General features: G+C 39.3%; 1 protein-coding gene across 1 annotated transcript in view; it reads left to right on the top strand.

Moving 5' to 3' along the window:
- The first annotated feature begins 3,132 nt into the window (after positions 1–3,132).
- PDE4D (phosphodiesterase 4D) overlaps positions 3,133–23,641 on the top strand; it is a 460,927-nt gene continuing 440,418 nt past the window's right edge. Inside the window, exon 1 of the mRNA XM_026649103.1 lies at positions 3,133–3,427. Coding sequence (XP_026504888.1) covers positions 3,381–3,427 — 47 coding nt within the window. The 5' untranslated portion in view covers positions 3,133–3,380. The remainder of the gene's footprint in view (positions 3,428–23,641) is intronic.

Here is a 23,641-nt window from a genome sequence, read left to right as displayed (position 1 = left end):
GGGCCGGGCCAGTTTATTTACCTGCTGACGCGGCAGGTTCGGCCGATCGCGGCTGCCACTCGCCTCGGTTCGCTGTCCCGGTCCAATGGGGGCGGCGGGAAGCGGCGCGGGCCGAGGGATGTGCTGGCCGCGGCTTCCCGCTGCCCCCATTGGCCTGGGACAGCGAACCGCGGCCAGTGGAGGCCGCGATCAGCCGAACCTGCTGCATCAGCAGGTAAATAAACTGGCCCGGCCCGCCAGGGTGCTTACCCTGGCGAGCCGTGTGCCGAACGTTGCCGACCCCTGGTCTAGATAATACTTAGTCCTGCCTCTGTGCAGGAGACTGGACTAGGTGACCTATTGAGGTCCCTTCCAGGCCTACATTTTTATGATTCTATTATTCAATTTCCCTGGTTTTGGATGAATTTTATCCTTTATTTTGCATATTGCAGACAGTTCTATATCAGTTTGATGTAGTTTTATTCTCAATTACTTGTATGATTTTTATTATATATTACTATTATAATGTTATTGATTTTCCCCTAACAGCCTGACACTACATGGGAGAAAACCCCTACTGCCAGAGTGCTGGAGGCAGGGCCAAAACAGATGGGAGGCAGGGACTTCCTCTGGCCACTGTCAGTACAAATGCAGCTGCAGGAGGCAGGAAGGAAGGGAGGGAAAGAAAGCACTCCATTAGAGATTTTAGGGCCTTTGTTGACATCTACAATGCTAGTGCATTTTTTTTAACTGGACATTTAGATATCAGGGGGTCCCTGCTCCTTTTATAAAGGGAGCGGGACTCTTATTGTGGGATGAGCAGCAATAGCAGAGCAGAGTGGCTAGGGCTCTTAGATGGGGGAATGGAGGAATGATTTGGGGAAATTTAAGAGACATACATATAGACAAACAACAAAAACAAAGAGAAAGAAAGCAGCTGACAAATTTTGTACTCTTAATATGTTGCTTGTATGTCAGTCAAAGGAGTAGGGAACTGGATAGATTAAAGGCAATATTGCTGTATAGTTTCACAGTATTTGTTTATATTATATTTTAATATATTTTGCAATAAGCCCCAACAGGGGGCATAGGGAACATGCTTTTTACATGTTATAAAGTCCCATAACGTAAGAGAATATGGTTTTACCAATCCATTAAAAAGTTAATTTGAATTATTTACCTTCATTAAATGTGCTTATTCATTTTGTTTCTCATTCTGACTTGCTACTGATAAGTAATAACATTATTTACCGTTCTCAATCTTTAAAAAAAAAATTCAAATTCTGATGGCTGCATTTTATTGAAAACACACACTCTCTCTCTCCCCCTCCACTCTGCATACTGTAGCAGGACAGAAGGTTGCCAGAGCTCTTTTAAATTCTGAGATGTACTGAATCTTGTGCCATAAGTCTTTGAAATACAGTAATTAAAACAGGTACATGAATATTTTGCTGTCTGTATGCAACTAGTAAGGCCATTCTTATTACTGAATTTAAACAAATACTACTTCATTGCCAATACACTATTAGACTCAGATAGTTTATTATTTTATTCTTGTTCCAAAATGGCATCAACAGAGCTAGGGCTAATTTGGGGTATTGTTGAATGGAGCTGTGACAGCAGGAGAAACAATCTTAAGGAAATAGAAGACATAAAAATGTGCAGTGCAATGTCTTATCACAGCACTCCCTAGTCAGACCACTCCCTAATCAAACAAGCAGTTTTATGACATGTGTTGATGCCTTTGAAGGTGTAGCTGGCTTTCATAGTATAGGATTTCCTGTCCAAAAGGGCAAGTGGTCATTTGAAGTTTAAGAGTCATAGGGCAGCATAAACCATGTTTTTTAAAAAAGAAAAAAAAAGAAGAAATGGACTGTGGTCTAGGAACATGAAAATGTAAATGAAAAAAAAGTCTGTAGTCTTTTAGACATCAAATAAAAATACAGTACAATATTTTGTCCTAGGTGTGTGTTTTCTTTATTTAACATTTACATGTTTAATTATTTTTAAATATTGTTTTATTGTGGTCACTAAGAGAAACGGGTCTTTTAGAGAGAGGTTTTGTTTTTGTTTTGTCGCCGTCTCTCCCCCACAAACACCCCTCTCCTCTTTTCTGTCTGTCTGTCTGTCTGTCTGCTGAAAAAAGCACAGGAGGATATACTGTGTCAGGAGAACCCACCTAAAGGGCCCCCTTGACGCTAGCACATCCTCTGTCAGGCAGCATTCACTGCAGCCCGGAGCGGATTCTGCTGCAGAGTAATAGTGCCACAGAGTCTGCAAGTGTCCTGAGCTGCTACTGAACAAGAGAGCAAAGACATAGTATGAAAGGATCCAAGGATTTCAGAGGGTATGTTGGCAATTCTTGTCAGGAGAAAGAAATCAAGAGCCTGCTGCCTGCAGTGTTTTAATATATACACGGTCTGTATAGCTTGATCTTAAGAACCTTCCCAAGGATGTTGTCAGAGCCTCAGGAGTAATAACTACTGTTTGCTGAATTGGGAGAAAAGGAGAGCAGAGAAGGAATTCTTAGATAACGTAGGACTTAAAGCTTTGCTTTTTTGTGGCAAAATCTGAATGCATGCACGTTTTTTATATAAAGTATAACATCAAATTAGAACTAGGTTATGCAGTAAAAGAATCAATAGCTTAGTCATTTTACTTAAAAGGAGCAGACAGCCTTATGGGGTTAGACATCAAAATGAATTTGATCATGACAAAACCTTATACTCATGGTAGTATCTAATTGTAGTCCTGTCCTATGGAGCAGAAAAAGCACATTTCCTTCCTTCTTTCTTAGATGAAGAAATAAACCCTGAGAATCAAAATTCAGAGAAGAAGTTTGCTTTGGATGTACATGGGTTTTTAACCACCAGTCTTTGTACAGGGCTTGCAAGAAAGGAAAACTCCATTAAAGTGATCACTGATGAATATGTGTCTAAGAAAGAAGAAAAAGCAATATTCATTTCTAAAGGACACTATGGCAAAGGAATCTGAAATTATTAATTTTCCCCTAAACACTGATTTAGCATGGATGACAAGAAACTATCGTTTGACTAACCTTTTCCTTTTCCATATGAAAATGCTTTAATTTATACCAAAACCACTTGGATTGTATCAAGGGGAACCTTTGCCTTCACTTAGGATACGCAGTTACCATATATCATATACTTTCATTTTTGTAACTAACCAGTGTGACATAAATGGATGGAAATGTACATAGAAAACCCTATGAAAAGTCTTTCCTCAGATCTTGGATATTTTTATTTTTGTGGAATACAATAATTTTTGCAATAACCCTTGGTGTTAACTACTCATGCAGTTGTTTTGGAATGCATCTATGAATACCATCACAGAAAAAGCTATCTGATAAGGAAAATACTAATGCTGGAAGATCTGTGAACATGATGCATGTGAATAATTTCCCCTTTAGGAGGCATTCATGGATATGGTGAGTAATCGATACACACTACAGATTGTTAAACTCAGAGTGCTTGTTTGCAAAATACTGTGGCAAGTGCCAGATGCTGACTTTTCCATTGTTAATGGGAAGTGAGGATTGAGCTGTTGTAAAATGAAAATCTTACAGAGATGATAGTGGTGATGTAATACAAGTTTAGCACCCCTGTGCCATCACAAAACAGAAGAGTCAAGCTGCAGAATGGAGATGATAATATAGCTGTAAAAATACAATCAATAAGAACCTTTTGAGAAATAGAAATATTTCTATCTATGGGATCAATGAAAGACTGCCATTTGATTCATAACATTATTTCAAAGAAACACTACAAACTTGTTTTCCCCATGTAATATTGACTTGTCTGGCCTCTAATTTTTTTCTTTTTAGAGTTCAGTTGACTGAAAAACAAGGATAAATGATTCCCCTACATTAATGCAGTAATTTAATATATATATATATATATATATATATATGTTTGTGTGCTAACATTTTAAATCTGGCTGTTTGGGAAACAATCCCACTGAACTAAAATCACTTCAACATTATTAAAACATCTGTTTCCTCTTAAACCCAGACACATCTGTAGTTCTTGCTCAGGGGGTAACCTTTCTCTACAACTTACTTTATAATGTATTAAGGTCAATTTTATGATTATTTTCCAGTCGATTGGCGTCATGTCATGCTACTCATGTTGGAATTTATGACTGAATGCTTTAACTAACTACTGAACTTCTGGGCAAAGCCCAGTTTTATATACGATCTTGTCTTTATTACATTTTTGGGTTTATTTCAGTTCTTTTAAAGGTACTAAAAGCAAGCATATTATGAAAGTTCGGTCTGCACAGTTTATATTTAGTCAAAAGATTTGCCTTTAGTATAAATGTTTGTTTGAATACCTAACTCATTAGGATTTTCCCTGGCCAATACCTTTATAGTAATGCAAAATATTATTTTCCTCAATGTATTTCAAACTTGTACTTAACAATATAATATAACAATATAGCACAACCACAAACCTCCGATGGGTGTCATTTGTCAGAGGTTTCTGGCTGTACAACTCAGAACCAATCAGAACCATGGTGCACCTGTGACAGCCTCTGTCAGACCAGGGGATGCTATGAATTTATGACTGTACTAAATTTGTAATACTAAATCTTAATGCAGAGTTAATACAGAATCATCCCTTTAACACATCTTACTCCTCTATCACAGTCCTCTGCCACTTTCCCATAACACCAAGCTTAGGCTAAGTGAAATCCTTGTAATATCCCCGTATAGCCCACTTTAAACAGCATCACCTGGGAAAACAAATAATAAAGGTAAGGTTTTAGTTAAGCTCATTCCCCCTGCTTTTGTAGCTTATTTTGCAAAGTGCAGTGTGGTCCACACCTAACAGGAAAGCTCTGATATTTCTGTTGTCTTCTAAGAATTTGGCCTACTTTTCTTTTTAATAACTTGGAGAAATTGTTCTGAAACATTTTTAGCGCCTTCAAGTTTATTTTATGTCTCAGTACTTTGCAACCAACATTTTGAATTCTTTTTGAGGCGGTTTGATCACATCAACTGTTTGTTTTTTCTGCCCTCATAGGCAGTTGCCTGCCTTCCCTGTTCACCCCCTTGCAGCCTCCTTGGTATCTGTACCAAAATGTGAATACGTTCTGTAGGAAGTACTGTAGCAGCAATGTGGGATATTTTTGCATGTGGTGCTGCACAAATGTATGTAGGCTTTCACATGATTTACATTTAATATATTATCTGAATGCAGATTATACCATGCAAACATTTATGGCTTACTAGATCCCAGACCTTACTTTGGAATTAAAATGTTTCAGCTCAGTGTTGTTCAACTGCCCATTCTGGGAACCAGGCAAATTTGCTTATTCATGCTACGTTAGATCTGTAAAGAACATTTCTGAATGGTAGACTTTGGAGTTACTACAGTAGTCATTTTTGTAATTCTGTAAAAGCACTTTCACAAAATCTATGTGTTGGCTGCCAGACATACCAAAGCTTCCCATAGTAAATTTGAGTTGATATAGAAAGAGTGGTCTGTATATATTTCTATCTTCTGGTAAGATGATAGTGAAGCTAGATGAAGAGATTTCTTTTTTTTTTCATATGACCCAATTAGTATTGTGCTTGGTTAACAGCTATATCAGTTGATTCTTCTTGCTATATTTTCTGTAATATTGAACAACATATTAAAGGTATTTTGTGACAAGCAGCATATAGTACATATTTAATTTTGAAATACTATGTTTTAAATATAGAAATCCATTCAGATTCAGTGCCAATAAACATAAATACCTTAGTGACATTATTTTTTTAGTTTAAGTATATGCTCTACCTTCATAGGCATTTCATTTCTCTCTCTCTCTCTCCTACTCTGTCTCTGATATAGAATGGAACATAGGTGGCTGTCAGTCCAGGGCTAGTAAATAAAACCTTTTGAATTTTAAGTTAATTTGGTTTGTTTTAGCCTTCCCCCCTCCCCCTCCCAGTCCATGGCTTTTAACTGCTATGTGCAGATGGTGGAGCCAAGGTGCTTTTTGCCTTTGTGTTTGTTTGGATGTGTGTGTCGGCTTGGGGGAAGGGTTGCCAAAAGATGGTAGGTATCCCTAGCAAGAGCCAATTCTAGGTGCTGGGTTTGATCTTGAACTCACAACCTTCCATCCCTAAAGTGTGAATGCCCCTAACTAAACCCTACTGCTAATGTTATTTATACTGGCTCCCAGTTATTACATTATTTTGGATAATCATTTACATAGCACAGTAAAGTGAGTTTAAAAGTAAATATCATGATCTGTTCCTTGCCTTGGAAAATGAATTGTAGGTAGGGAGAGCAAGATTATGAAGAGCCTTCTGAGTGAGGATGTGTAAGTTAAATTCACTGTGGTAAAAGACAGGAAGCCAACGGAAGGGTTCAAAGAGGGTGTGTAAGTGATGTGGTTGGAGTGGGTGTGGAGAGGATGATTTTCGTAGCAGCTGTTTTGGATAGACTGGAATGGTAAGAGGTGAAATATGGGGAAGCCAGGAGGGAAGGATTATAATAGCTAAGTTAATTGATGTTTTAGGAGAGGATAAAGTTAGTCCTGGGAAGACTGAGAAAAATGAGATGTGGGGTGACATTAGATGAGGAGTAACAGGAGCCTATTATATTTACAATATAACACCACTACTTAAGCCCAGCAAGTATGTAGAACATGCTATTTATTTCTTTTCAGATTTGAAACTACTTTAGAAATGTTTGTGAATGGATTGTATTACATAGCTTTCTTTTCCATTATACTTTTTTCTGACTTTTTGATGCCAAACCAAATAAAGATAAGCATAGTATCTAATTTTGGTTTGCCTTGCTGGGTATATCTTTTCCTATTTTTATCATAGAAAAGTTAGAAGAGCTGAAGAACTATGATTTTTGAGTTCAAGTATTTGTGCCCTCAAAACTGTAAAGATGTAAAATTAAATGTATGAGCACATATTTTAGGACAATGAAATCTATATTCAGTCATTCTTTTTTGTTTCCTTTCTACTAAGATACTGACATAAAATGAAATTTAAATTGTAGAGCAAGTCAGTGAGCTAAGAAATGGAGCAAAAAAAAATCCTTTTCTGCCTTTTAATCTAGTCAGATTTACTTCATTTGATCATTACTGTGCTATGTACTTCATCTAATACAAAATCATGTGAATGCGTGGCTGCATGGTCAGCCCTTTGCTTTAGATTAATTTGATGGCCAACTACCTTTTTGAAAAGCACCTTAGTAAATGCATTACTGTTTGAATACAAGTTTAAATAAGTCTTTTTGATTTCTGGTTTCCAGAATCTTCTGGAATAATAGTATTATTACGCATATTTGTACATTTTAATTATTGACCTAAATAGTTTGTCACCAGTTATCAAATTATTCGCTTTTTCTCATTGTGAAGGTTTTCCATTTTGTGGGTCTGGAGTTATATTTTGCCTTGGTAGAAAACTGAAAGAAAATAAATATCCTGACCTTAGTAGATAACGCAGAAAAAGAATTATTTTTTAAACATTCGGTTTGAGGGGCTGAGCAACTTCAGCTCACTTAGAAGTCAGTGGGAAGCTGAGGATGGTTGGCATTGTGCAGGAAATGGTCAGCATCCCTCAAGATAAGGCCCTGAATCAGTAACACAATCTAAAATGTACTTGCTCACTTGTTTTGCTACCTTAAATTCTTGTTTGTGCTAGGTTTTTTTATAGTGAGGGGAGCAAACTTGTGCCAGAATTTCTGTTCAGAATTGTATTTAATTAGTTTCTAGACCTATGACTTCAGGCCTTATTCTATTGGCTACAGAGGAATCCCTTCCTTCTGATGGAGAACAGGATCGGAAATGTCTGCAAGCCAAATGACTGATTTCTGAGCATGACGACAGATCCTGTTAAGGCCAAATGCAGTTAGTTCTTAATCTTCTATTGCCAGTAGGTTTTGATTGTGCTGATAAGTATGAAAGGTCGTCATCTTCTCAAATTTCTGGTGCTGAATAGCAGTGTTAGTGAGCTTCAGCCATTGTTTATGTACACTGCTCAAATTAGGTGAAATACAGCTAGGCTTATACATTTTTTACTAAATGAAGCAGACAGTGGTAACCACTATTTTTCAGTAAAACCACTGTTTCTGTTGACTTTTTTTCTTTTATATCCTCATCTTTTCAAACACTGTTTATCCATTGGTATCACCTAACCAATATACAACACGCTGCACATCAGTGAAGAGGAGGAAATATTTTGACCAAGGACAAATAGGGCAAACCTCTCCTTTCTCTATTATATTAATGCTTTGTTCTTTTATGGTGCCTTTCATCTGGAGAACTCGGAGTGCTCCAGAAACACTAACCAGCTAGATATCACAACACTCCTGTGACGTGGAGCAAGGGGATATAGGGATCATGTCACCCACCACTGAAATGCAGCAGCTGTTTAGCTCTCAGCACAGTAGTATAATGTCATGGGATATATATAATATCTATACAGGGGAGACAGCTCATTTGAAAAACCTGCTGTAAACTGTACTCACTTTAATGTCCTCAGAAGGATGACTTGACTCTGCTGGGATTTTAGCCTGTGGTTCCAGAGTAAATATATACACTGGGTGATTAGACCACCCTGAGTATGTCTATGTTGCAAGTAGACACCTGGCCTATGCCAGCTGACTTGGACTCGCAAGGCTCCGGCTAGGGGGCTGTTTAATTGTGGTGTAGATGTTTGGGACCCTCCAACCTTGCAGGGTCCTACTCTCAGCCCTCAATCACAAGTCAGCTGGCACAGGCCAGCCACGGGTTTTTAACTGCAGAGTAGATGTACCCTAAGCTATTTCCCATTAAATTACTGCAAGTAGTTAGGATTTTTGTTTTATGTTTTTGGAAAATGACATTTCCAATAGGAGAGGAAGGATGGTCTGAAGAAGCATGTTTTTTTGGTTAAAAAACACTGTATTTGGACTCAGGAGCTAAGAGTCCAGTTCTGGGCTTTACCAGATACCTCCTATCTGGCCTCATCACCTATCTGTCCATAGCTCATATTTGTAAAATGAGGATGACAATACTTCATGTCTTCCTTTCTCCAACCCTTTCTTAGTCTTATTTGTTAAGACTGTAAGCGCTTTGAGGCAGGGATTTTCTCTTATAATCTATATGTACAGTGCCTCGCACAATGGGGCCCAAATATTGGTGGGGGCCTGTAGGTACTACTGTAGTAGAAATAATAATACATAATGATGCAGTGCTTTATAACACCATGATGGGATATAACAGTGCGTCAGAAATGATCAGGGGGAAAACTGACAGCTCTTGAATTGATACCATTACTTTAACACCCTAGACTTTCTTTTGAGGTCTCACATCCAGATATTAACCAGGCATCACCTGCTTTATGTGGTGATAGCAAAATTGATACCACAGTGATGTGGAATGGCAATAGACAATTGTGCATACTAACACACCTATCCACTAGTCATTTTCAAAGGGTTCAACCTAGAGTCAAATTATTTCAGGAAAGATTATATAAGCAAGTGGAGTTTCCATCCTGCTACGAACAGATTACACATACTGTATATAGTGCAAATTACTGCTTTCCTGTGGTTTGGCTTTACTGGCAACTCAAATAACAATAACAAAAATTAAACCTGAGTCTTTTTTCTCCATAAATGTGGTTGTTTGTAGGGTTTTTCTATAGACTCTCAGTTCTAGTCCTTTGTTTCCTCTGCCTAAAGTGAGAGACTTCAACTTTTCTTATCCTTATCCAGTTGTGCTTAACAAGATGCACCTGCCATTCTGCCTCAGCAATAATTACCAGTCACCTCCAACCTTTAAAATAATAGTTTAATAATAAGGTTGGAGAAAGCTTTGATGCTTACTATTACCAAATTACACATTTTGCTTCAATAGTACTTATATTTTTACATGTTAATCTGTTATTAAAACACATTGGAAACTGGTCTCTCAAACTTTGCAGTCCCTTGGGTTGAGTGAAATGGGTTTAGTTCTGTTACTCACTTGAGGATGGTGATTTGGATCATGTTCAGTTTACTAGCTACAGAGAAGAGCAGAGCCATAAGAAGGCATTTTAGCACCTGGGTGAGTGAGCACATTTGCGCCCCCTAGAGATGATGCTTGCGGGGTGGCATGCAGAGGGCTCTTGGCTCTACATGCTGTGGGAGCCGAGGGCTGGCTTGCTGCCCAGAAGCCCTCCCTTCCTTACATCCCAAGCTGGGCCGCCTCTGCATGGCTGGGCACCCCCCAGGCATGGCGGGCAGCACAGCTCCATGTTACCCCCTGACATGCTCTTACCTCTCCCCCGAAGGAGCCTGGCTGGCGGAGCCTAGCTGCCAATGAGATGCTTGGGCTCTGCGGAGAAGGGCCGGCTCCAGAAGGCAGAAATATGGGGGGTACATCACCCCATGTGACCCCACCCATGCTGCCCCATTTTCCTCCCCTGTGACTTTGCGCCCTGGGCGGCTGCCCCACTTGCCCTGCCCTGGTTATGGCCCTGGAGAAGAGTAATGATGCTGCCCAAAAATCAAATATGGAACATATTTTTTAGCCTTGAGAATGAAACATTGTCCTACTGAATGATATCCATACTTAATTATCACCTGTTTGGTGTCTCAACGTTAAACTTGATAAATAACATTAGGAAAATTTCACCTAGCCAGTGTATTTAGATGGAACCAAAGAAAGTTTTGCATGCGTGGGTGGAAGGGCTTACTGTTTGTTTCTATTAGTGTAATATATTGCATCCGGAGGCAAGGGTATGAGCTGCCAAAATGCTGTGAATTCATAACTACAAAAGTGAAGAACATTGTTAGGCAAATACAATTTATAGCCTGATTATATTTTGATCACGTGAAAAATATACATGGCTAATTTTTGTAGTTGTGTAATGTACTAAATGACATTTTCATATGTAAATCTGAATTACAAGATTATCTCCTGAAGACTAAACAGAATTTAGGGCCTTTGAAATTTATATGCATAGATTAACTGCTTGATAATAAGAGAAGTGTTTAAAGTTGAATTCTATATTACCAGTTAAAAGGGAGGCAAGAATATTTCCAGTATAAACCTGTTTGTTGGCAGCAGTTAATAAAATGAAATAATCCCCTGATATCACAGAATACAAGTTGGGACAGGTGGACAGCAAACAGGGAATAGTATTTGAAAAGGATTTAAGAACTTTGCCTACCCATACTAGTGACTATTTTGTCTGTTCATTTTCATTTTGATTCTACAGCTAGTTTTTGTTTGCATGCAATTAATTATGCTACCTCTCTTTCTATTAATTTATGTGCTACTTCTAGAAAACATTTTAGTTTGTCTTTCTAGATTTCTTGGCAATTCAATTATCAATTTTTAACTACTGTTATTGAAAACATCCTGTTTGATTTTAAAAAAAGAAAGGTAGTTACAAGTGTGCAACTATTTTAAATGGTGCAATACACTGTGATCCACCTCCTGTTGAAATAAATAAATAAAAAGAAAGACTTTAATTCCTGTGGCATTTTAAGGACTGTAAAACTAGAATGATAATGTCGGAACATCAGTATTGGAATTTAGCTGTGTAACCAGGTAGCCTAAGTGGTGCCCACTTGAGTCCCATCAGGGTTCAACTCACCCAGGTGCAGGTCCTCGACAATTGGCTGGCACCCCTCACAGGCCCAGTGCCAGGGTGCTGTAGCCCTCCAGCTACGGTACACTTGAGTTCCACCCCTTCCAGAATCTTAGGCCTGGTCTACATTGGGGTGGGGGTGGGGGATCGATATAAGTTACGCAACTGCAGCTACATGAATAATGTAGCTGAAGTCGACATACTTAGATTGACTTACCGTGGTGTCTTTACTGCTGCCGCTCCCCCGTTGACTCTGGCTGCGCCTCTCACTGAGCTGGAGTACAGGAGTCGACGGGAGAGCACTTGGGGATCGATTTATTGCGTCTAGACTAGACGCGATAAATCGATCCTTGCTGGATCGAGCTCTGCCTGCCGATCCGGCCGGTAGTGAAGACATACCCTTAGAGTCCAAAATTAAAAGGAAAACAGGGTCTTCTAAGGACTTGTTGACAGATGTTGCTCTTCTACTCAAGGCTTGTTTTCATGCAGTCAGTCCTTTTTGACAGTCTTCCTGGGTCTAGTCATCTAATCCACTGGGAGGTTCATCCAGATAGCAAGCTGTTTTACAGTGTTGGCTGGAATCAAGCTTCCTTTGTCAAGGAAGAATCATAGAAATGTAGGACTAGAAGGGGCTCAAAAAGTCCTCAAATCCAGCCCCTGTGGCAGGACCAAGTAAACCTAAACCATTCTTGGCAGGTGTTTGTCCAATGTATTCTTAAAAAACCCATTGACGGTTCCACAATCCAGAGCATAACTCCTTCTATAGTTAGGAAGTTTTTCCTGATATCTAATCTAAATCTCCTTTGCTGCAGATTAAGTCCATTATTTCACTGTCTAACCTTCAGAGGACATGATCACCATCCTTTTTATAAAAGCCCTCAACATATTTGAAGACTATCCTCAGATTCCCCCTCAGTCTTCTTTTCTCAACACTAAATATGCCCAGTTTTTTTTACTTTTCCTCATTGGTCAGGTTCTCTAAAACTTTCATCATTTTTTTCTCTCCTCTGGACTCTCTCCAATTTGCCCACATCTTTCCAAAAGTGTGATGCCCAGAACTGGTAGCCCAGCTGAGGCCTCACAAGTACCATCTCTCGTGTCTCACATATGATATCCCTGTTAATACACTCCAGAATTAATTAGCCCTTTTCACAGCTGTATGAGATTGTTGACTCATTCAATTTATGACCCACTGTAACCCCCAGATCCTTTTCAGCCGTACCACCACCTAGCTAGTTATTCCACATTTTATAGCTGTGCATTTGTTTTTTCCTTCCTAAGTGTGGTATTTTGCACTTGTCTGTATTGAATTTCATCTTGTAGAATTCAGACCAATTTTCCAGTTTGTCAAGGTCATTCTGAATACTAATCCTGTCTTCCAAAGTGCTTGCAACCTTTCTAACCTTGGTGACATCTGCAAAATTTATAAGCATATTGTCCTCTCCATTATCCAAGTCAATAGTGAAATACCAAAGTGAGGACTGACTCTTGCAGACTTCACTAGATACGCCCTCTTGTTTGACACTGGCCATTGATAACTAGACCACATTTTCCTAGTTTGCTTATGAGAATGTCCTGTAGGAGTATATCAAAAGCCTTACTAAAATCAAGATAATCACATCTACTGCTTCCCCCCTATATATTAGGCCAGTAACCCTGTCAACGAAGGAAATTAGATTGGTTTGGAATTATTTGTTCTTAAGAAATCCATGCTGGCTATTCCTTATAACTCTATTATTCTTTAGGTGCTTACAAACTAATTGTTTAACAATTTGTTCCGAGATCCTTTCAGGTACTGAAATTAGGCTGATAGGTCTATAATTTCCTGGTCCTCTTTTTCACCTTTTTAAAGATAGGTACTATGTTTTCCCTTCTCTGGCCTTTTGGGGCCTCACCCGTCCTTCAGGAGTTCTCAAAGTTAATTGCTAATGGTTCCAAGATTGCTTCAGCTAGTTTATTAAGTGCCCTAGGATGAATTTCATCAGATTCTCCTGACTTGAATGTATCTGACTTATCTGAATATTCTTTAACCCAGTGTTTTCCTATTTTGGCTTGCATTCCTTCCCTCTTGTTGTTAATATTAATTTTGTTGAATATCTGGTTACCATTAACCTTTTTAGTGAAGACTGAAGCAAAATAGGCATTAAACACCTCAGCTTTCTTGATGTCATCAGTTATTAGCTCTCCTCCACTAAGTAAAGGACCTATACTTTTGTTTTATATTTCCATTATTTAAATTAAAGAACCTCTTCTGATTGACTTCTATGTCCTTGCTAGGTGTAACTCATTTTGTGCCTTAGCTTTTCTGATTTTGTTTCTACATGCTTACGCTATTTGTCCATGTTTCCAGTTTTTATAGGATTCTTTTTTTATTTTCAGGTTATGAAAGAAGTCCTGATAGAGCCATATGAGCCTCTTGCTATTCTTTCTTTCTTTCCTTCACATCAGGATAGTCTGCAGTTGTGCCTTGAATACTGTCTACTTAAGAGACTGACAACTCTCCTGAACTCTTTTATCCCTGAGATTTTCTTCCCATGGGATTTTATCTTACCAGTTCTGTGAGTTTCTTAGTCTGTTTTTTTTTTAAGTCCATTGTCCTTATTCTGCTGCTCTCACACCTTCCTTTCATTAGTATCTATCATTTCATGATCTGTGTCACCCAAATTGCCTTCCACTTTCAGATGTGCTACCAATTCTTCCCTGTTGGTCAGAATAAAGTCGAAAATGGCTGTCCCTCTGGTTACTTCCTCCACTTCCTGGAACAAAAAGTTGTCCCCAGTACATTCCAAGAACTTATTGGAAATTTTGTGTTTTGCCATGTTACTTTTCCAACAGATGTCTTGATAGGTAAGGTCCTGAATTGCTACCAGGTCTTGTGTTTTGGATATTTTTGTTGTTTGTTCTAGAAATGCCTCATCTTCCACCTCTTCCTGATTTGGCAGTCTGTAGTCGACCCCTACCAGGACATCACCCTTATTTCTTACACCTTTTACACCTCAGAGACTCTCAAATCTTCTGCCACCATGTAGCAGAAGCTTTATGTCCTGGTCAGCCCCTACCTGAGCGGGGCCTCTTACTTTTAAGTGCACTCTCCATTCCTGAAAATTATTGCAGATGTAGACAGGCAGGGCCAATGTCCACAGGTCCTAGTTAACCGACTCCCTATCTGCCCCCTCACGAGTAGGTAGAAATCAAGGTAGCCCAATTTCTTTTAGTATGTCCTTTTATCATGAGGGTATCTTTCTTGAATGATTAAAGCTTAACTCTGGCAGAAACTAGTTAAAAAACCAACTATGAATATCATAGGTCTTCAGGTTTTATCAAGTGGAAGTCTTTCGTACTCAGTTATTTCATAGATTGAAATTTGGAAGTTTTCCATATTTTTTATAAAGTAGCATTGATTCCAGTTCCACGTTTTCTGAAGTGATTGTAAATCATCTCAATATGGTTGATCAGAATTTGTCCCCTTTTTAATAATAGATTATTCTTTGCCATGGACAAAAGGTAGTAAACCCTACCCCTAGCATTATAGCATGTTTGCTGTAAAGTATGCTTTCTGATTTTGTAATGTTTACGTTATGGCCATAGAATCCCTAGTTTCAACTGGCAGGGAACTGAGTCTTTGGTACTTGATTCTGAGATCTAGACACATTTTTAACAGTGAGGGTAATTTTCCACTGGAACAATTTATCAAGGGATGTGGTCGATTATCCATCTCTTGAATTAATTAAATCAAGATTGGATGTCATTCTAAAAGATATGCTCTATTTCCACCACAAGTTATTGGGCTTAATGCAGGAATTATTGGGTGAAATTCTATGGCCAGTTCTTTACTGTCTGGATAATCACAATGGTCCCTTTTCTAGCCTTAAAATCTAGAAACCTATGAAAAAAGTATATTTTATAATATGCTCTTGAACTATATAACATCTTGTAGCAAGCTTCTTTCATTCTGTATTTTTCCTTATTTCTGGTTTTCATATTTCTTTATTAATATGTTGTTATAATAGATTTTAGGAAATTATTTTTAATCGTGCATTTATAAAAAGGTTAATTTACTGTCTGTGTAACGTCAAAATTATCTCATTTATACACCACTAATTTTAATTTTTCATATTTTAACCTTAGCTATATGCCTCCTTCTGTTAACTGCAACATTCTTTTGTGTTCTCTTTGCAATATCCAAATTGAACACTTAAGATCGTTAATTGAATAGCTGAGATGGTATGTCAGCAATAGGCACACATACATGTTTTAAACTACTTTTGCCTTGAGAGAAATGACCCCCTTGCTCAAGAAAGGAATTTGTTTTGCTGAGACTGGAACATGCTCAATGTGCTTTCAATTATGGCTGAATAGTCATAGAGGATAGAGATGCGCTACTTTTTCCTTTGCCCTTAAAAATGCTGTTAGCCCTAGAGTGAGCCCATTGCTACTGTTTCGTGTTGACAAAACCTCAATAGTGTTTTAGATTTCCAACAGGAAAATCCAGAACCATGGTTTGTGTTCTGTTTTTATGGCTTATAGGACTAGAGCGATGTCTAAGCTTCCCCATCTGACTTAACTAATCTTTAAATATTTTTGCCATGGTTGTAGGATTACAAAGGGTCTGAAGTATGTCATCCAAATCCCACCCTCAGAATTTACAGACATATCCTGTCTTCCTGCCCCAGCGACCATAAAATGCACATAGAAGCATGCAGCAAGCCAACCCCCAGCCCCAGCATTTTGATATGTTGAACATTGCATATTGTGTCTTATTGTAGCACATAGTAAATCATCCCCAGATAGTAAAAATATATGCTGTAAACAGCAGAGATTAAGGAAATGCATAGTTTTGGATTTCCATTTAGTTAAGCATCCATATTTAGCCTGAGTTTGAAAAGTGCTGAGTACTAGATAGCTCCCAAGTCATATATTTGTGTGTCTAAATATGGACTTAAGTGCCTAACTTTGAGACTAATTTTGAAATCCTTGGACTGAAATGCTGGATTCCCATCTTAACTAATCAACCTATTGAGGCCATAACCACTCTCTACAGACCTCTGCATGCCAATTTCTGCAACTCTCCATCCCTACACAGCGCCATTTTCCCTCCGCAGGCCCTATGTCAGACATACACACCAGTAACCATCAGCCATTCCTGGCGTTATCTTCTGGTGTTAGATTCAGGGGGGAGGGATAGCTCAGTGGTTTAAGCATTGGCCTGCTAAACCCAGGGTTGTGAGTTCAATCCTTGAGGGGGCCACTTAGGGATCTGGGGCAAAAATCAGTACTTGGTCCTGCTAGTGAAGGCAGGGGGCTGGACTTAATGACCTTTCAAGATCCCTTCCAGTTCTAGGAGATAGGATATCTCCATTAATCTATAATCTAATCTTCCCCCCACTGCCTTCTGCTTGCAGATGACACAGCTGCATCCTTGGGCATCTTCCAGCTCACCCACACTGGTATCTTTCTGTTTCCTACTCACCCTGGCCCACAGCCTCATTGAACCCTCCTCCCACCCAATTAGTGTCACGTGCCCATGGTGCCTTTCTTCCCATCTTGCTCAGTACCCTCACTCACATCTAAACACTACACTCCTGTAGCACCTTACCTCCTGTTATTAAAATTTAGAGACCACAACTGAGACAAAGGCCCCAGTGTGATAGTTTCTGCTCCAAAGAGCGCATAGACAAGACAGGCAAAGTGTGGAGTAAAAATAGTGTTATTATCCCCAACTTACAGATAGGGAACTAAGGCCCACAGAGATGGATTTGCCCAGGGTCACACAGGGAGTGTATGACACAGCTAGGAATTAAACTCTGTCCCAGTGCAATGCCTTAACTAGAAAATATCTTTCTTTTACAAGTCCAGAATTGACATCCCTCTATCCCTGTCCACATCCCTGTAGTAACCTCTCACCCCATTCAGGTCTCTTGCTCCACTCATGTCTTCATATAGGAGGGCTTGTTGGCTATACCCAACTCGACGGCTCTTTGGGAGGCCCTGGGCGATAGCTCCAAGTTGAGACAGAGACTGCCAATTAACAGCTTCCCAATCCATCGTCTTTTGGGTGGTGGTAGGTGGCCTTTGTATGCTCCTCTCACATCTTAGGGCAGAAACCCTGTTGCATAACTACGCAGTATGGAAGACCCTGCATGGTTTGAAGGATTTCTGGGCACTTAATATGGTTGAGCAGAGAGCAGGCTCTGTCACTTTCTCCTGTCCTGGGGAGAATAGGTGCAGGGATCATTTGTTCTTAACCCCCCTCTCCCAAAAAGGCTTTGAAGGAGGGGATGGACTGATTCTCACCAGACCATCCTGTCTCATGAATGTATAATAGGAGGAGGTACCCACCAAAAGAGACTGGAAAGAAGGGGAATAGGTGATGACTGTTGGGGCCTGATCCCTGAAAACATCAAGGGTGAGTCTGTGTGTGAGGTCCGAATCTGAAATCTCTCCCCATCTAAAAATATTGAAAGGTTGGGGGTTGGTTTTAGATTTTAGACAGACTAGTTAACAGGAAATTATAACTGAATAAAATATTTAAAGTGCCACATTGCTTATTCTTGCTTGGTTATCAGCATATCACAAATTCTCAATAAGTTGAATGCCATGTTATTTAAAGTACACTATAACATATTGGTGCAGTACATCCCATAGAACATTTTCTGTAATATTTGAAGCCTAGTATATAATACGATCCTCACAAGTTAATCATAGTAGCTCCCATCACATTGCAATTTGCAATTAGATGTGGCTTGTGGTGAAGTGAACTGCCACTGGGAATGCCACAGTAAGAAAAAGGTATACATGCTGAGCTGCAGCTGAGCTAATGTATGCTTATTTATTGGAGCCAAGCAGGAGGCAGAAATTAAGGCATAATAAATTTGGGATTGTACCTACCAGAGGTTTACACATTTGTACCCTAAATAGAAGGAAGACCTTAGAAATGATGGATTAAAATGTAGCTGATCTCCTGAAAAATGAATGTGAATGAAAATTTAAAATGTTTTTGCATAATGCAAGTTTTTGAGTCAGGAGCATATGCAGTCATATAAAAGGTATAAAAATAGATTAGATATTTAGGCTTCTATTTGAGATATGATGTACTACATACATATATATATCAACATGCACACATTTTATGTCTATATCTATAAACAGAAATATAAATCCACTTTTTGATTCAGAAAACATACCAAGGAACTGAGCCAATCCTGCATCATCAAGAGGTTCCTTTTGAACTGGAAGTATACAGTGGTAAGATCTGCTAATGTTAACTGGAGAAAATAGGGACAGGGTGGTAACCTCAAGACCTTTTTATGTCTGATCTTGCCCTCTGACCAAAATGTGTTTCACTGGCCTCAGAATTCCATTTTGTTTAAAAAAACAAAAGGAACCAGCTCAGTAGCTAGCAACTTTAAGAACATCCATTAAAAGCTCTTCACACATGGATTTTAAAAAACACTGAAGTATCAACAGAGACTTTAGAATGTCAATAACTTTCTCTTCACTATCTCTCCAGAGATTTCATCTGCTCTCAATATGTTCACAGGCATTTCCTCTGGTAACTATAGCAGGGCAGAGGCAGAACAATGAGAGAGTAAAATTCCCCAGAGGCTCAGGTTTGACTATCTAATCACCCTCTCTGGGTAGGATATTGTTACAGGGGTTCAGGTTTACTCTAAAATTTGTATCAATTTGGCAAAATTCTCTAGGTACATTAATTTTATGTGGACTTACAAGTAGTAAACATAAAAATACAAGCCAGACAAGCTAGCTCCTGTGTTACTCTAGAGCTCTCTGTCTTGGATTCTCCCCTAGTGAGTGTGTCCTGAGAGTAAAAAAGAACCCTTCTTTTAAAATCTTGCTTCTGAATAGATTCAACATTACTTAATTATTGAAGCACTTACCTAGTAGTGCCTCCCTGAACTGCCTCTGAATCCTGGCTGAGAATTTACTTTGAAATCTCAGACTGTTGGGGCTGGTTCAGAAGTGCCCCTTCTCAGGACACCATTGGGATAGACTGCAGCAATGCTTTCGATTACGCTACAAGAAGGCATCAAAAGCCCTGAGCACTCCATCCCAACAACCATAACTTTATAATTTCCCCTTGTGTATCAATGCATTCTGTACTTCAGTTAGGGCAGTCAGGGATGGCACAGAACAAGATAATAAGGAGAATGTTTAATTTCTGAGAAAATGGCTTTTCAGTATTCTGTTCTTCATAGCTATTCATTAGTGATAAGTGCTGTAAGAATGCTGAGCATTGAGGATGCAGTGAGTGCATCATCTTCAGCTGCTATTGCTCATAAGTTGAGGTCATCAATGCAGTTGGCATTATGATTTGTGTTAATAAGATTGACAGATATGAGTTTTTCAAGAGCTCCTGATACCAAAAGAAGCTTTGATGGCAAAACACCAGTTCTGTGACCATTTTGAGCCATCATTTATCTTCACTAAGGGGAACTGTGAAGAAAGAGCAAGTTCCTTTGCATTTACATAAGAACGGACATACTGGGTCAGATCATTTGTGGGGAAACAAGGAGGAAGAAATTTTGTGCAATATTCTGGTTCTTAAACATAGCTCTATATAGGAAAAGTGGTTTATCATGTACATTGTTGACTGTAGACACTTATGGATAAATTATTTCAGTTTGCAAAGTAAGATATTTGATTTTGTTACTGTTTTCTGAAGTGGAAATAGTGGCAGGGATTGCATTTGATAGCACCTTTCCATTTAGGAGATATTCCCTCATGTTTTTCTTCAGCACTTCTTTTTGTTTGCTTTTGTTTTTTTATTATTAGCATTGAACATTAACTTATAGTTTATTAGCTGAGATACTTTTATAGTTCCTATTCAGATTTTCTCACAAATTAATATTTTTAATCTTGCTGTATAAGGGCTAGGTATTATTATTGTAAATCTTGTTTTCAGTGATGTGACGACACAGATGGCAATACATGCATAATAAAAACATGGTACCCTAAATCCCCCTCCCCATCTTGAGATTTTTTTTTAGTGCCAGTTGTTCCCTGACTTGTTCAAATGTTTCATTCAAGTGAATTAAATGCCCTATTCCACAACACATTGTTTTATTTATGATGTTGAATGTAGTCAAAAGCTTTCAAAAATGTCCTTGTAAGTACAGTAGATGATGTTTAGTGTTCCTGTAGTTTATTGCATTGTATCTTAGACAGTAATATTCTCCAGGAATGAAAAAAACAACAAAAATATGACCTCCTTTTCTTGCTTGCTGTCCTTAATCAAGATGTTATTTCTCTTTGTTTTAAAGGACTTACTGCCTGAGTCTCCTGTCTTGTACATAGTGCTGCATTAGAATATCTCCACCGGCTGCAGTGGCATTAGTACTGATTTTACACCAGGAGTAGTGAAAGGAATCAGGCCCTGAGTTCCCAAAAGGGCCTTGATTTGCACAGATGAACATTATTTCATACACATGTTAAGGAAATGGATTGTGCATGCAAGAATGGTAGCAACAGCATTAGTGACACTAAAAGCTTAACATTGCCACTAGCTGAAATAATATAATGAATTAAATTTCACACAAAAAATTGACAAAATTACCAAAATATCATCCACTAAGATTGGTCACTTCTGTTATTTCAGTCAAGCTCTGTTGGCTTCTGTACTGTTCTCAATCTTTCTCCCTTTTTAGCAGGGGCACCATTTGCTGTGAGGCAAGGGCCCACCCCGGCCTTGCTTTGGTCCTTTCCCCTCTTCCCACTCCCCCTACCCCCCGTTTTTCCATAGATATGTATGCTCCATTATGTCTTTGACTTTTTGCCCCACCAGACTTTGCAGGATATAATATAATCACATGTAATGTTCTATGTGCTGATACAACTTTGTGCCCTCTCCCCCAAGATTTTTCTGAAATGATGTCCCTGCTTTTTAGGAAGGGGTTAAATTTGTGACTCAGAGTGGTTATTACTACTTCACATGACAGTCCTCTGATTTTGAAATGGCACGTGTTTTGTAAGTCAGCTTTGCTTTCTGTTAGCACTATTTCAGTTGCTTCATGCTCCAGCTCTGCTGCTGCATTCGTCATTGAGATAGCAGCAGCTTATTGCTCCGGCCAGCATTACTGGTGTCACTACTAGGCTTCCATGTGACAGCTCTTCTCTCCTTTCCTGCAATCCTATTGATATCCTTGATTTAGCAACATGTCAGACACCTGTTTTCACACTATTAAACTTCACTTCTTCTGCATCATAATTTAGCCCTATTGACCTTGACATTCATACACTGTCTAAAACAGAGTCACATGCAGACTGGTCCAAGCTCCCTTTTTGATAGATCAGGGGTTAAATTCTCACCACAATCAGAAGGAACCAAAAAATCAAATGTAATTTCACATTTTGGACAGAATTAATAACATGGTAAAATAATGGATCCATGTGAACAAGAAACAAGGAGGAATAACTGCAAAAAACAATAAGACAAATATAGAATGTGCCATACCAAACAATACCTTGCTTTTACACACAATGAAATTACATTTTTGGGAGAAGATGTGTTTAAAAGGGATGAATAATTATATTTGTAGCTGCTGTTGCTAAAATAGAGGTAATAGAGATTTCATCCAGGGCACAGCATTGTACAGTTTCAAAGTACAGCATGGCTAGGAGTCTCAACGTTTTACATTGTGGGGACTCCGCCTCAGTAAAAGGAGCGTCTTGTGTACCCCTTACCTCCTCCATTCATAACAATGCTGAATCAACTTGTGATTGTGAGGACAACTCTCTCTCCCATTTATGCATGGTGGAGGAGGAGGAAGGGATTTGGATAATGCAGAATTCAGAAAATAGGGTTGCAGATGAATGGGAGTATACTGTATTAGGAAAGTATTTATGCATTTTTAACTGCTCTGCAGTTTTGGTCACAGTAGTTTTGGTTCTTGAGGGTAGCTGTTTCCTCTCTTCCTACATAGAAGCAGCCTCTAGTAGAGGTAGCTAGGGTGTTTTAAACTCCTTTTAGAGGAATACAGGAATACATGGATTCACTAAGGGCAAGTCATGCCTGACCAACCTGATTGCCTTCTGTGATGAGATAACTGGCTCTGTGGATATGGGAAAAGCAGAGGATGTGATGTATCTTGACTTTAGCAAAGCTTTCGATACAGTCTCCCACAGTATTCTTGCCAGCAAGTTAAAAAAGTATGGATTGGATGAATGGACTATAAAGTGGATAGAAAGCTGGCTAGATTGTCGGGCTCAACGTGTAGCGATCAACGGCTTGATGTCTAGTTGGCAGCCGGTATCAAGCGGAGTACCCCAGGGGGTCGGTCCTGGGACCGGTTTTGTTCAACATCTTTATTAATGATCTGGATGATGGGATGGATTGCACCCTCAGCAAGTTCGCAGATGACACTAAGCTGAGGGGAGAATTAAGTACACTAGAGAGTAGGGATAGGGTCCAGAGTGACCTAGACAAATTGGAGGATTGGGCCAAAAGAAATCTGATGAGGTTCAACAAGGACAAGTGCAGAGTCCTGCACTTAGGATGAAAGAATCCCATGCACCACTACAGGCTGTGGACGACTGGCTAAGCGGCAGTTCTGCAGAAAAAGACCTGGGGATTACAGTGGATGAGAAGCTGGATATGAGTTAGCAGTGTGCCCTTGTTGCCAAGAAGGCTAATGGCATATTGGGCTGCATTAGTAGGAACATTGCCAGCAGATCCTAAGGGAAGTGATTATTCCCCTCTATTCGGCACTAGTGAGGCCACATCTGGAGTATTGCGTCCAGTTTTGGGCCCCCCACTACAGAAAGGATGTGGACAAATTGGATACAGTCCAGTGTAGGGCAATGAAAATGATCTGGGGGCTGTGGTACATGACTTACGAGGAGAGGCTGAGGGAACTGGGCTGGTTTAGTCTGCAGAAAAGAAGAGTGAGGGGGGATTTGATAGCAGCCTTCAACTACCTGAAGGGCGGTTCCAGAGAGGATGGAGCTTGACTGTTCTCAGTGTTGGCAGATGACAGAACAAGGAGCAATGGTCTCAAGTTGCAGCGTAAAGTGCAAGTCCATTGGGTTATATACCAGGGAGAGAGAACTTGAAGAAAG

This window comes from Terrapene carolina, unplaced genomic scaffold (genome assembly GCF_002925995.2).
Source record: "Terrapene carolina triunguis isolate 2854851 unplaced genomic scaffold, T_m_triunguis-2.0 Scaffold69, whole genome shotgun sequence".
NCBI lineage: Eukaryota > Metazoa > Chordata > Testudines > Emydidae > Terrapene > Terrapene triunguis.
Note: the sequence above shows the minus strand (reverse complement) of the source record. Positions and strands in the feature narration are given on the sequence as shown.